Source organism: Hypomesus nipponensis, chromosome 1, assembly GCF_054491055.1.
Source record: "Hypomesus nipponensis isolate SF chromosome 1, ASM5449105v1, whole genome shotgun sequence".
NCBI classification, from domain to species: Eukaryota; Metazoa; Chordata; class Actinopteri; order Osmeriformes; family Osmeridae; genus Hypomesus; species Hypomesus nipponensis.
This window is the reverse complement of record NC_140361.1, coordinates 14,390,753-14,402,073: the sequence shown is the minus strand read 5'-3', so window position 1 is coordinate 14,402,073 and position 11,321 is coordinate 14,390,753. Positions and strand designations below refer to the sequence as shown.

General features: G+C 57.7%; 1 protein-coding gene across 1 annotated transcript; it reads right to left on the bottom strand.

Moving 5' to 3' along the window:
- Positions 1-2: 2 nt before the first annotated feature.
- On the bottom strand, positions 3-11,033 carry kdm2ab (lysine (K)-specific demethylase 2Ab). The gene is given in 24 exon segments (XM_084696480.1): positions 3-260; positions 492-707; positions 858-1,004; positions 1,125-1,288; positions 1,374-2,425; positions 2,536-2,568; positions 2,731-2,958; positions 3,640-3,726; positions 3,922-4,056; positions 4,236-4,477; positions 4,480-4,498; positions 4,720-4,797; positions 4,941-5,284; positions 5,620-5,746; positions 6,535-6,650; positions 6,820-6,973; positions 7,359-7,452; positions 7,599-7,705; positions 7,951-8,129; positions 8,363-8,409; positions 8,525-8,603; positions 8,732-8,870; positions 9,680-9,729; positions 10,684-11,033. Coding segments are annotated over 23 exon segments (4,005 nt in total). The 5' UTR covers positions 9,716-9,729; positions 10,684-11,033; the 3' UTR covers positions 3-78.
- Between the last annotated feature and the right edge of the window lie 288 nt (positions 11,034-11,321).

Here is an 11,321-nt window from a genome sequence, read left to right as displayed (position 1 = left end):
CTCCCCCCACACACACACGCGCGCGCACACACACACACACACACTCAAAGCCCAGGCCGACCCCGGAGGAGGCGGGTTCTAGGATATCCTCTGGATGAGCTTGTCCTCCGATAGGCAGTAGAGGGCGTTGACGGACAGCTCGGAGATGAAGGCCTCACAGGCCTTGCGGGACACGCCCTTGCAGCCGCGCAGGTCCAGCAGGGCGAGGCAGGAGAGGCGGCGGAGGTAGCGCAGACACGCGTCCGTCAGCCTGCTGCAACCTGGAGAGGGAAACCACACGCAGTCTCAGGCAACGGCTCCCCGCGCTTGTTCATCATTTGTGTGCGTGTACGCTTAAAAAAAAAAGTATATACTTGCTTTTTCCTGGACTCTCTTTCTCCTCCCCCCCCCCCCCCCCTCCTCTTTCATTTTTTATTTTTTACCTACTACGTGGCTTTTGCCTCGCCCAGTCCCCTCAGAACTTTGTTACCCAGCACGACCCTGTTCTTTACCTCCCAGGTTGAGCTGGACGAGCGTGTTGCGCGTGGAGGAGCCCACGGCGGTCAGCAGGTCGATGGACTGGTCGCTCAGGCCGCCGCAGTGGGACAGGTCCAGCCGGGTCAGCTTGGGCATGTGGCGGATCACCATGCGCAGGGTGGAGTCGCTGATCTCCAGGCCCGACAGACGGAACGACTGCATGTTCCTCAGCTGGCTGCGGTTGTCGCAGCCTGGGCGGAGAGACGGGAGGGAGGGACAGGGGAGTCCGGAGGGGAAAACTCGAGACTTTAGTGACCTGAATGCCACCCCTGAAGATCAAGCTAGCTGTACGACAGAGGGTACAGTAGAGAGGGGGGCGGAGAGACGGCGGCTGGTCTCACCTGGGGGGTTGAGCAGGTCCCTGATCTGACTGTCTCGGACCCCCTCGGCCCACCGCAGGTCCAGGGTGCGCAGGAGGGGGCAGCTGGGGGAGCTGAGGGCTGCGATGGAGGACCAGGAACAGCCAGACACCACCAGATCCTTCAGCCCTGAGACACACACACACACACAATCAAGGGGCTGAATACACTCTAAAGATGCTGAAGTAGATCTGATCACAAACGTATAAGAGCTGTTCCAGGAGTGTGTGTGTGTGTGTGTGTGTGTACCTGGCAGGCGGTTGAGCAGCCAGCTGAGCTGCTTCTTGGAGATGGTGGTCCAGGACAGGTCCAGGGTGACGGGCTGCCGTACGATGATGCCGGTGAGAGCCTGAGGACTCACAGCACGCCTCTTCTTCAGGTCGATCCTCATCCACAGCCTCTTATCCAGGCTCCTGCGCACACACACACAATATGACATCATTTTCTTTTGTGTGTGTGTGTGTGTGTGTGTAGAGAGGCAGTTGGAAGGGTCCTCACCACTTGTACCAGTTCTTGCAGACGGCCATGCAGACGCAGAGCTGGGCTCGGCTCAGGTAACGGAAGACGGACACCCACACCTCGCGCTCACAGCCTGCCTCGCCCCCCGCCTCCCGCCCCTCGCCGCCCCCGTCCTGCAGCGCCAGCAGGGGGATGCGGAGGGGGGGGACGCGGGAGGACGACGGCGACGTCCCGTTGTTGATCCGCTCCGGCCGGCCGGGCCCCGCTCGCCGCGGGCCGTCCTCGCGGCGGGCGTGGCCGCTGCGGCGGTCGGCGCTGTGGTTCCTGATGGGGGCCCTGAGGAGGGAGCGGCTGTGGAGGAAGCTCTGGTTGGCGGGGGCGACGGGGCGGGGGGCGACGACGGCCGCCTCCAGTTTGGGGACGATGGCCGAGGGGTCGCGCTTGGCCCGTGGCGGCCTCTGGAGCGTGACGGTCACGTAGGTCCCCTTCAGGGGGTCGCCCGACGCCACCGCCCCCGGGGGCTCCACCGACCGCGGGCCTCCTCCTCGTCCATCCTCGTCCGCCTCCTCGGCCTCCCCTCCGTTTTGGTTGGCCCCCTCGCTCTCCTCCCCCTCTGCCCCCTCCGCTTCTTTGGCTGTCCTCCCTCCCAGTCTCTGCGGTCGGTTCTCCTTGTCCCTCCTTCCCCCTCTCAGTCCGTTCTCCCTCCTCTCTCCCTCCTCTTCCTCCTCCTCATCACTGCTGCTGCTGCTGCTGCTACTGCTGCTGCTGCTCGAGTCCTCGCTCTCCTGCGCCTCGGCACGGCGCCTGCCACCCCCCCGCCCCGCGCCGCCCCCCCGGAGCCTCACCCCTCTCCCCCTCCCCCGGCTGCGCGTCTCCCCCCTGGCCTCCAGGGGCAGGCTCGGGGCCGGCCTGGTCGGCGACACACCCCCGGGGGAAGCGGAGGGGCGGTAAGGGGACCCCCTCCAGGCCCCCCTGCCCCGGCCCCGGGACAGCCTGCGCCCCCGGGAGATCCCGGAGGGGGAGCGCAGGTGGGACAGGCCCCTGGAGGCCAGCAGCTTGGCGGAGCGGGGGTCCAGGGACGAGGCCTGCTTCTGGCAGAGAGACGACAGGGGAGGAGGTGACCACACAGCAAACAGGAACAACAACAACAAGTGGAGTGTCACCCAGCAGACACGGGTCTGAGGGAAGCTCAGATCCTTACCGCTTGCAGGATTTTGCTGCGCTCCATCTTGATCTGCACGACAGAGAGAAACGGTGATTACTTACTTAATTTAGTTAGTTACCTACGTCAACACAAGTCGGCCGTAGGTTAATAGCCCATCAGTGTCCCCCCTAATCCTCCCCCACTCCCCCAATCTCCTCCCCCTCCTCTCCTCCTCCCTCCCTCTCTCCTCACCCTCTTCTTCAGCCTCAGCTCCAGGGCTCCTGCTCTGTTGCGGCTCAGCTGCTGCTGCAGTAGCAGCCTCTGGGAGGGAGGGGGCGCCATGCGCCGCGAGCTCAGCGGGGGCCGCCCGCGCCGCCCCACCCGCAGACCCCCGCCCGCCCTGCCCTCCTGGTGGGGCCGCTTGGGGGGTCGGGAGGAGAAGGAGCCGACGGACGCTACGCTGTCGTCATCACTGGAAGACTGGGGACGGGGACGTTGAGGTGTGGTTATTTTGGTTTATTTAATATGTACTGAAAAGGGGGATGAACTGTGGTCAATCAGACTGAGAGGAAAGAGGAGAGAGGGCGAGAGAGAGAGAGGGCGAGAGAGAGAGAGGGCGAGAGAGAGAGAGGGCGAGAGAGAGGGCGAGCGAGAGAGAGGGCGAGCGAGAGAGAGGGCGAGCGAGAGAGAGGGCGAGCGAGAGAGAGAGGGCGAGCGAGAGAGAGGGCGAGAGAGAGAAGGCGAGAGAGAGAGGGCGACAGAGGGAGGGCGACAGAGGGAGGGCGACAGAGGGAGGGCGACAGAGGGAGGGCGACAGAGGGAGGGCGACAGAGGGAGGGCGACAGAGGGAGGGCGACAGAGGGAGGGCGACAGAGGGAGGGCGACAGAGGGAGGGCGACAGAGGGAGGGCGACAGAGGGAGGGCGACAGAGGGAGGGCGACAGATGGAGGGCGAGCGAGAGAGGGCGAGCGAGAGAGGGCGAGCGAGAGAGGGCGAGCGAGAGAGGGCGAGCGAGAGAGGGCGAGAGAGAAAGGGCGAGCGAGAGAGAGGGCGAGAGAGAGAGGGCGAGAGAGAGAGGGCGAGAGAGAGAGGGCGAGAGAGAGGGGGCGAGAGAGAGGGAAGAAGAAGAAAAATAAAAAAATTAAAATTAAAAAAAATCACCTGTGAAACTGAACCATTACCCTGGTAGCATTTGGGACACTCCCAGCAGCTGGGGAGGATCTTGTTGATCCTGCCTTCCCCTGGCAGCTGACACACACACACACACACACACACACACACACAGTTGTTAACAGCCTCATTTCACGGAAATACACAGCACCAAGTTCATCAACAACAAATCACGCGGTATATAAGCAGCCAGAGGCTCTAAACCCCACACGTCCGCTCTTGGAGGAGCCAGCTCGTGTGGTGTCCGTGCAGCGTCGTGGACAGCCTGGTCACCTTGATGCACTCGGGGTGGGTGATCTGAGCACAGTTGGTGCACTCCATGAGGGTCTGAGCAGACGGGCTGGCCTCCTCCGTCTCCTGGTTGCCCTCCCCGCACACCGCACACTTGGCCGTCAGGGGCAGGCAGGGCTGGTGGGGGGGGGGGGGGGGGGGCAGGAAGGGAGAGAGAGAGAGAGAGAGAGGGAGGACGTTATGACTACACACACACACACAGCAGACGCACTGTAGAAAAAGTAGGGACACAAGTAGGGACACTGTAGGATCAAACGACCCCCATGGGGGGGGTAAGGGGGGGGGGGTCTACTCACAGCCAGACACTGGCGCATGACACAGCTCTTCTTCATACGCCCGGGCCCCCCAAACTTCCTCATGTCGTGGCAGTAGGTGCAGTCGCCGCACTCGGTCCTCAGGCAGGCCGCGCAGCGCTTGCAGCGCACGCGCCGCCGCCGCAGCGCCGAGATGGACGAGGCGGGCTTGAGGGGCCGAGGGGTGGCGGGGCGGTGCAGGGAGGCGCCCAGGCGGGGCCGGTACATCACCTGGGGAGGGGGGGAGGGGGCTGGTACCACGACGGCTGGGGGGGGGGAGAAGAGTTCTTATTATTTACTTGTATCATATACAGACACACACACACACACATACATACATATCCAAGTGTGTGTGTGTCTCTGAACATGTTGGTAGAACATGTCTGGGCCTTTGGGGGCGGGGGGGATCGATCTCGGTCTGAATTGTGGGGGGGTGGGGGACGATTGTTGTCTGTGAACGTGCTAGAACGTCTGGCTGGGGACTCACCCTCCTGGGCCACTTGACGATGGGCTCTCCCGTGTAGGACATCTTGGTGTCGTCGTTGGCGTGCTCCTCCAGGAGAGCCTGACCGGGGGGAGGAGAAGGAGAGGTGAGGCGGAGGGAGGAGCAGTGAGGAAGAGGAGCAGAGATGGTACCAAACCAGCTCGTCTCCCAGCGGTGACACTGACAGACGCGCGTGTGTGTGTGGGTCAAAGCGGCGGCCCTACCCGGATGTCCTGCAGCAGGGCCTGGGCGTTATGGATGCCCGCCGGGACGCACTTCTTGTGGGCCGGCAGCTCCTCCAGCTTCCCCAGCAGGTTCCACAGGCCCTCCAGCTCCAGGGGGGTCAGGTTCACCCTCACCCCCGGCTTGGTGGGGGCCGGCAGGGGAGCGGCGGCGGCGGCGTCGGCCTCGGCCTTCACGTGGGCCCCGTCCACCTCCTCCTCCACCTCCTCCTCCTTCACGGCCCCGGGCCGGCCCTCGGGGGGGCAGCCCTCCTCCGCGTCCTTCCCGTCGTCCGGCGCGCCGTCGGTGGTGTGGCCGTTGACGGGGACGTCGGCGCGGGTCAGACCTGAGGCGGCGGAGGGACGCGCTTCCAGGTTAGATAGGCAGAGGTGTGCAGTACTGGGCTATGGTCTGAGATGGTTTTCACATGAATGTTGTGCTCAATCTGCTTTAAACTCATTCAAAATGTAGTAAAAAAAAAGGGTCTCGTGCAGCGGTATGACAGTGCAATGTTGGTCTAGTCTTTTCATTTCATTATGTCTTAAAAGGAATTTTGCTTAACTTTTTTTTCTTTTTTTTTTTACTTTGTCATTTGTGCCTAAGACTATTTGACATACACATCTAGATAGATATCTAAAAAAGAAAGGTGATTTTTAAAAGTGTGTGTGTGTGTGTGCTCACCGATGCCAAGGGAGTGCTTCTGGAACTCGGGGGTGAGGTGAGACGTGTTGGTGAGACAGTAGAGGTAGCGCTCCAGCACGTACCAGCACATCTCATAGTAGAACGGGTAGCGGAACTTGGCTGGCACCTGGAGGAGGGACCAGGAGGGGAGGGGGTGAGAGTTAAGACTGGCCCCAGGCCCAGGAGGCTGGAGGGAGGTGAGAGTTAAGACTGGCCCCAGGCCCAGGAGGGGAGGGGGGTGAGAGTTAAGACTGGCCCCAGGCCCAGGAGGGGAGGGGGGTGAGAGTTAAGACTGGCCCCAGGCCCAGGAGGGGAGGGGGGTGAGAGTTAAGACTGGCCCCAGGCCCAGGAGGCTGGGTGAGAGTTAAGACTGGCCCCAGGCCCTGGAGGGGAGGGGGGTGAGAGTTAAGACTGGCCCCAGGCCCTGGAGGGGAGGGGGGTGAGAGTTAAGACTGGCCCCAGGCCCAGGAGGGGAGGGGGGTGAGAGTTAAGACTGGCCCCAGGCCCAGGAGGGGAGGGGGGTGAGAGTTAAGACTGGCCCCAGGCCCAGGAGGGGAGGGGGGTGAGAGTTAAGACTGGCCCCAGGCCCTGGAGGGGAGGGGGGTGAGAGTTAAGACTGGCCCCAGGCCCAGGAGGGGAGGGGGGTGAGAGTTAAGACTGGCCCCAGGCCCAGGAGGCTGGGTGAGAGTTAAGACTGGCCCCAGGCCCAGGAGGGGAGGGGGGTGAGAGTTAAGACTGGCCCCAGGCCCAGGAGGCTGGAGGGGGGGTGAGAGTTAAGACTGGCCCCAGGCCCAGGAGGGGAGGGGGGTGAGAGTTAAGACTGACCCCAGGCCCAGGAGGGGAGGGGGGTGAGAGTTAAGACTGGCCCCAGGCCCAGGAGGCTGGAGGGGAGCAGGCCCTGTGCGAGGTACCCACCCGCGTGCGGTCCTCAATGCTGTAGATGTTGAGCTGCATGGGGATGTTGAAGCTGTGGAGGAAGTTCCCTCCAAACACCAGGGTGTCCTCCGGAGTGTACACAGCATGGATCCAGCCTGAGGGGACGCACACCAGGTCGGGGGGGGGGGTTAGGGAAGTCATCGAATGGGTGACAACACGTGTGTGTGTGTGTGTCAGAGAGAAATAACTACCTGTCCATCATTGGGAAGTCAGTCTAGGAATGAGTGAGAACATGCACGTGTGTCTGTGTGTGTGTGTGTGTACCTGAGGGGATCATGAAGGTGTATCCCTGCTTCAGCTCGATCCTCTGGCAGTCAGTGGTCTTGTCCCCGAGGAAGATGTCTCCCTGTTTCCCTGACAACACCCAGTTCTCATACAGCTCCAGGTTCTGGGGGGTGGGCGGGATCAGCCAGAACACCTGAGAGGGGGGGGGGGGGGCACAGGTCAGGGGTCCAAAGGTCAGAGGGAGGCTCCAGAACAACGTGTCAGGTTCATTAGGCAGACAGAGAGAGAGAGAGACAGAGAGAGAGAGAGAGAGAGAGAGGGAGAGGGAGAGAGAGGGAGAGAGAGGGAGAGAGAGGGAGAGAGAGGGAGAAAGAGGGAGAGAGAGGGGGAGAGAGGGGGAGAGGGAGGGGGAGAGGGAGGGGGAGAGGGAGAGGGAGGGGGAGAGGGAGGGGGAGAGGGAGGGGGAGAGAGGGGGAGAGAGGGAGAGAGGGGGAGAGAGGGGGAGAGAGGGAAAGGGAGAGAGGGGGAGAGAGAGAGGGAAAGGGAGAGGGAGAGGGAGGTCTGCTGACGCTCCTCACCTTGCCTCCCCTCAGGATGTGGTACCACACTGAGGTGCCCCCAAAGTCAATGTGGAAGTCTGTGAAGCAGCCCTGCACGCTCATCAGACAGTACCTGGATGGGACACACAGAGGGTCAGGAGGGGTGGAGGGAGTCGTTCGGTCGCGTTCGAATCTGAATCACGGCCCGTACGAATCCAGACCCGCCGCCCCAGAGCAACAGCAGTGTGGGTGGATGGAGGAGGAGGGGGAGAGACTCACTTCTGGACTTTGGGGTAGTGCATGTCTATGATGGCGTTGGTGGAGTCCCTCTGTCGCTCCTTCAGGTGACGGGGCCACATGTTGTCCACCCAGTCGATCAGGTCCACCTGCAGGAGCAGCACCACACACACACACACACCACCCTCACTGACTGGACGCTCCACGGTGTCCGCTAACACACTGCCTAGTGGAGGGGGGGGGGGGGAGCTAGGGTTTCTCTGTTTGCGAGTGTGGGTCTGTTTGTGTGTGTGTGTGTGTATGCGTGTTCCTCACCGACGCAGGCATCTTAACCAGGTTCTCCAGCTTGGGGCGTGTGTGTGTGTGGTCGTGTGGTCGTGTGTGTGTCTCTTACCGAGGCGGGCCTCTTGACCAGGTTCTCCAGCTTGGTGTGGCTGAACTCCAGGCTGATGACGTTGTACAGCTTCTCCCGCTCCGACGGCGGCGTCTCGTAGTAGCGCCTCCACTGGGCCATGGACATCTCGATGCCCTTCTGGGTGTTCACGTCCATCACATCCACCATCCTGCGACTGCCTGGGGGGGGGGGGGGGGGGGGGGGGGGGGAGAGGGGGAGAGACAGGGGTCACCTACACCTCCTACGGCGCGGTTTACGAGGCGGTGCTTCACAGCGGGCGACGTGTGCGTGCGCTCGTTCGGCTGGGGCCGGTGGGTTGGGCCCAGTCCCTTCCAGCCCCACGCCTTCACAAGCTGCCCTTCTTTGTGGGCCGTTGCCCGTCGGAAAAAGTGGTCGTGGACGCGGCCCTTACCTACAAACAGCTTGACGTCGCTCACGCTGAAGTCGGGGTCTGGCATCCTGGGGAGAGAGAGGAGGAGGGAGAGAGGAGGAGGGAGAGAGGAGGGGGGGGTTCAGTGAGGTTTTCTCCCTCAGTTCCCTGTACCAGCGTGCTGGAGGGAGGAGGAAGACCTACTCTATGCCGAGGCCGTCCGACTTCTCGAAGATGAGGGGGTCCCTCAATCCCTCCCGCTGGATGTACTCGAAGGTGAAGTCTGCCAAAGACGCCACAGAAAGACCCAGAGTCACTCACACAGACAGTCACTCCAATTCAATCACCGAGCTGGAATCGTAACACTGCAAGGAACGCCGGGCGTCGACGAGGTCTCTCGTGTCCTCTGACCTTTGCCGTCCATGTGTTTGACCAAATTGGAGTTGAAGCGGTCGCTCTGCAGCTTCTCGTCCAGGTCGAACGTCCTCTTGCCCTCGATCTCGTCGTCGGAGATGCCATCGTCCTGGTAACGCCGCCGCGTTCCTGTTCGCTGGTGACGTCAAGCAGAGGGGAAGAAAGTTGACTTTCGGTCCACTAAGTCATAAGGCCTGAAACTTTGATCACAACAGCCCAAAAAAACGGTTCTTTCTAGGTTTAAAGCCTGGCGTGGATGGATTAGAAGGATTAGAATTCCTAATAGATTCATTCGCTGATCATTCACTCAGTACACGACAGCTCGTCTCGGCATAACAAAAGGAAGGGTTAATCCCCCCCCCCCATTCTCTCATTCAAAGCCTGCTCTGGTTTGGCAAGACAGATGGACCCACCCCCCCCCCCACCCCCCCATGCAACCCTTAGCTGCGTGTCTTGTATTATCATACAGCTCTAAACACCATCCATGTGATTTATGCATTATGTAGCGCTGAGGTGACAAACTCAAACCTTCAGCTGACACACTTTCAAAGAATACACACATTTACTCTTGATAAATACGAGATATACATGTATACATTATATTTTATTTCATTTTTTATTACGCATTTATTCCTTTCAAAAGTGAAAAAACTTTCTAAATTACCCGTTAATATAGTGTCAAATCTAATAGAAACTTGGTAATGTAGACATCAGAAAGCAGGCTGGCTCAGGTGGTAAACTTGAACCAGCCTTGAACCCTTGGACAACAGTCAAGTTTATGGTGAAGCTAACAGCGAGGAGAGACTCTTTCTTTCCATCTTCCTTGTCTACAACCAAGACCCGCGATAGATGATCAAGCAGGACATAAGATCTCTGTAATGTTTTCCATTTAGTCTTTGTCTAACGTCTTGCCAAAAACTTAATACAATGGGAATTGCTACTTACCAGGCGTTTGCTGTAACGGGGGTGTTGGTCATCCATGACTTCTACGGCAACTATGTAAATAGGTGATCAATTCAATGTCGTAATATTTGAAATACAAATAAATATCTGAGACCAAACATCGCAATGACTGCATTAATAGTAACTTGCCCAAGTTAACATGACACTTGACAGTCCTCCTAAAGACAGACAGTCTAGCACTTTGTTTGACGACTGTGACTGCCAGATAGTGTTATTGCTAAATACGTTCTACTTTTCTATCTACCAGTATTAGCGATACTTGTCACATTATCTAACACTCGTATGCGTGGCGATATCTCCAAGAGTGTTTGACTATCTTAATATACAGATTCGTTCATATCTACTTTCCATTGTCGTTGATGAAGACTAGCTAGCTGTTGCAGCTAGCTCGCTTGGTTAGACCAGAGCTATGTCGGCATAAGAAATAAGTAGTGCTAGTAGTGCTACTACTAGATTACTAGCTGGGGAGTTAGCTAGCTACTGTACTAATTACTAGCAATGCACAGTTAATTTCCAGCTTGCCACTACTAGCCACATAGCTAACTGTCCGTTATTAGGGTTATAAAATATTTTAACTAAATAAGAAATATATTGAGGATGTTTCTGTTAGTCAGCGCTAGCTGATCTTAGCAAGCAAGCTAGGCTAGCTGTCCCCATATACAATAGGACATTAACATAAAATTACACGCTTCTATGGCTACTAAGAGCTACTGTCGATAACGCAGCGCATGGAATTGAAGTGCAAAATTCACACTTTCATTGTCACAACCTTAGTTAAACCGCTCAAATGTTAGCTACGTTCGGTAGCTATAGCGATGAAAACGACAGCATATAGCTAGCTTAATGGAAACAGAGAAATCGACGAGACCCCTTTCCACTTGCTAGCGTTATGTTAGCAGTATGCTAGTACGAATAGCTTCGCTAGCGTTGAATTGCTCCAACAACGAACGGCAGTTGTTATTTAGCTTGAGAACTTTTCATCATACCTCTCAATGACTTCCGATGGATTCAATGTCTCTAACGGGGTCCTGAAGGATAGCAATTATGGGTCCTCAGCCAAGTTTGTCTCCATTGTACGTAACTGCTGTTGTATAGTTTGTTATCCTTGTTATTGTGCTGTAAAGTTAAGACGATCCGCTTCGGGCCGCCATTTTCAGTTTAGCACAAAACACACATACACACACCACAACCCAAACCAGAATGTCCCTCCTCCTATTTACCTCAATGACCAATGGCAAACAGATAAATCATCGTTGGAATGTTATGATTGGATATAATTTATGATTTTCCACGGGAGAACGTGAGTTTGCGATAACCTGTGTCCACTCGCTTTGTATTAGTAGGTACACCGATTGCTTAGTTTCTGTTCTAGTGTGCCACACATGCATACGCCGTTTGTTTCCGAAATATGAATCAAGTGGTCCTACACCTAAGCTGCACCCACATGGTGTTGGTGAAACACAGCAGCCTATAGCTGGAGAGATCCCTAAAATGGGAGCAACAGCTATTCGTTAATGTGTTAAAATGAGGTCAAAGCTTAAACCTATCAGTTTTGTGTATATAATTATTACACTTACATGTTTAACCTAAGTTGGAAAAGAGACAAGAAAGTACTTACAATAGT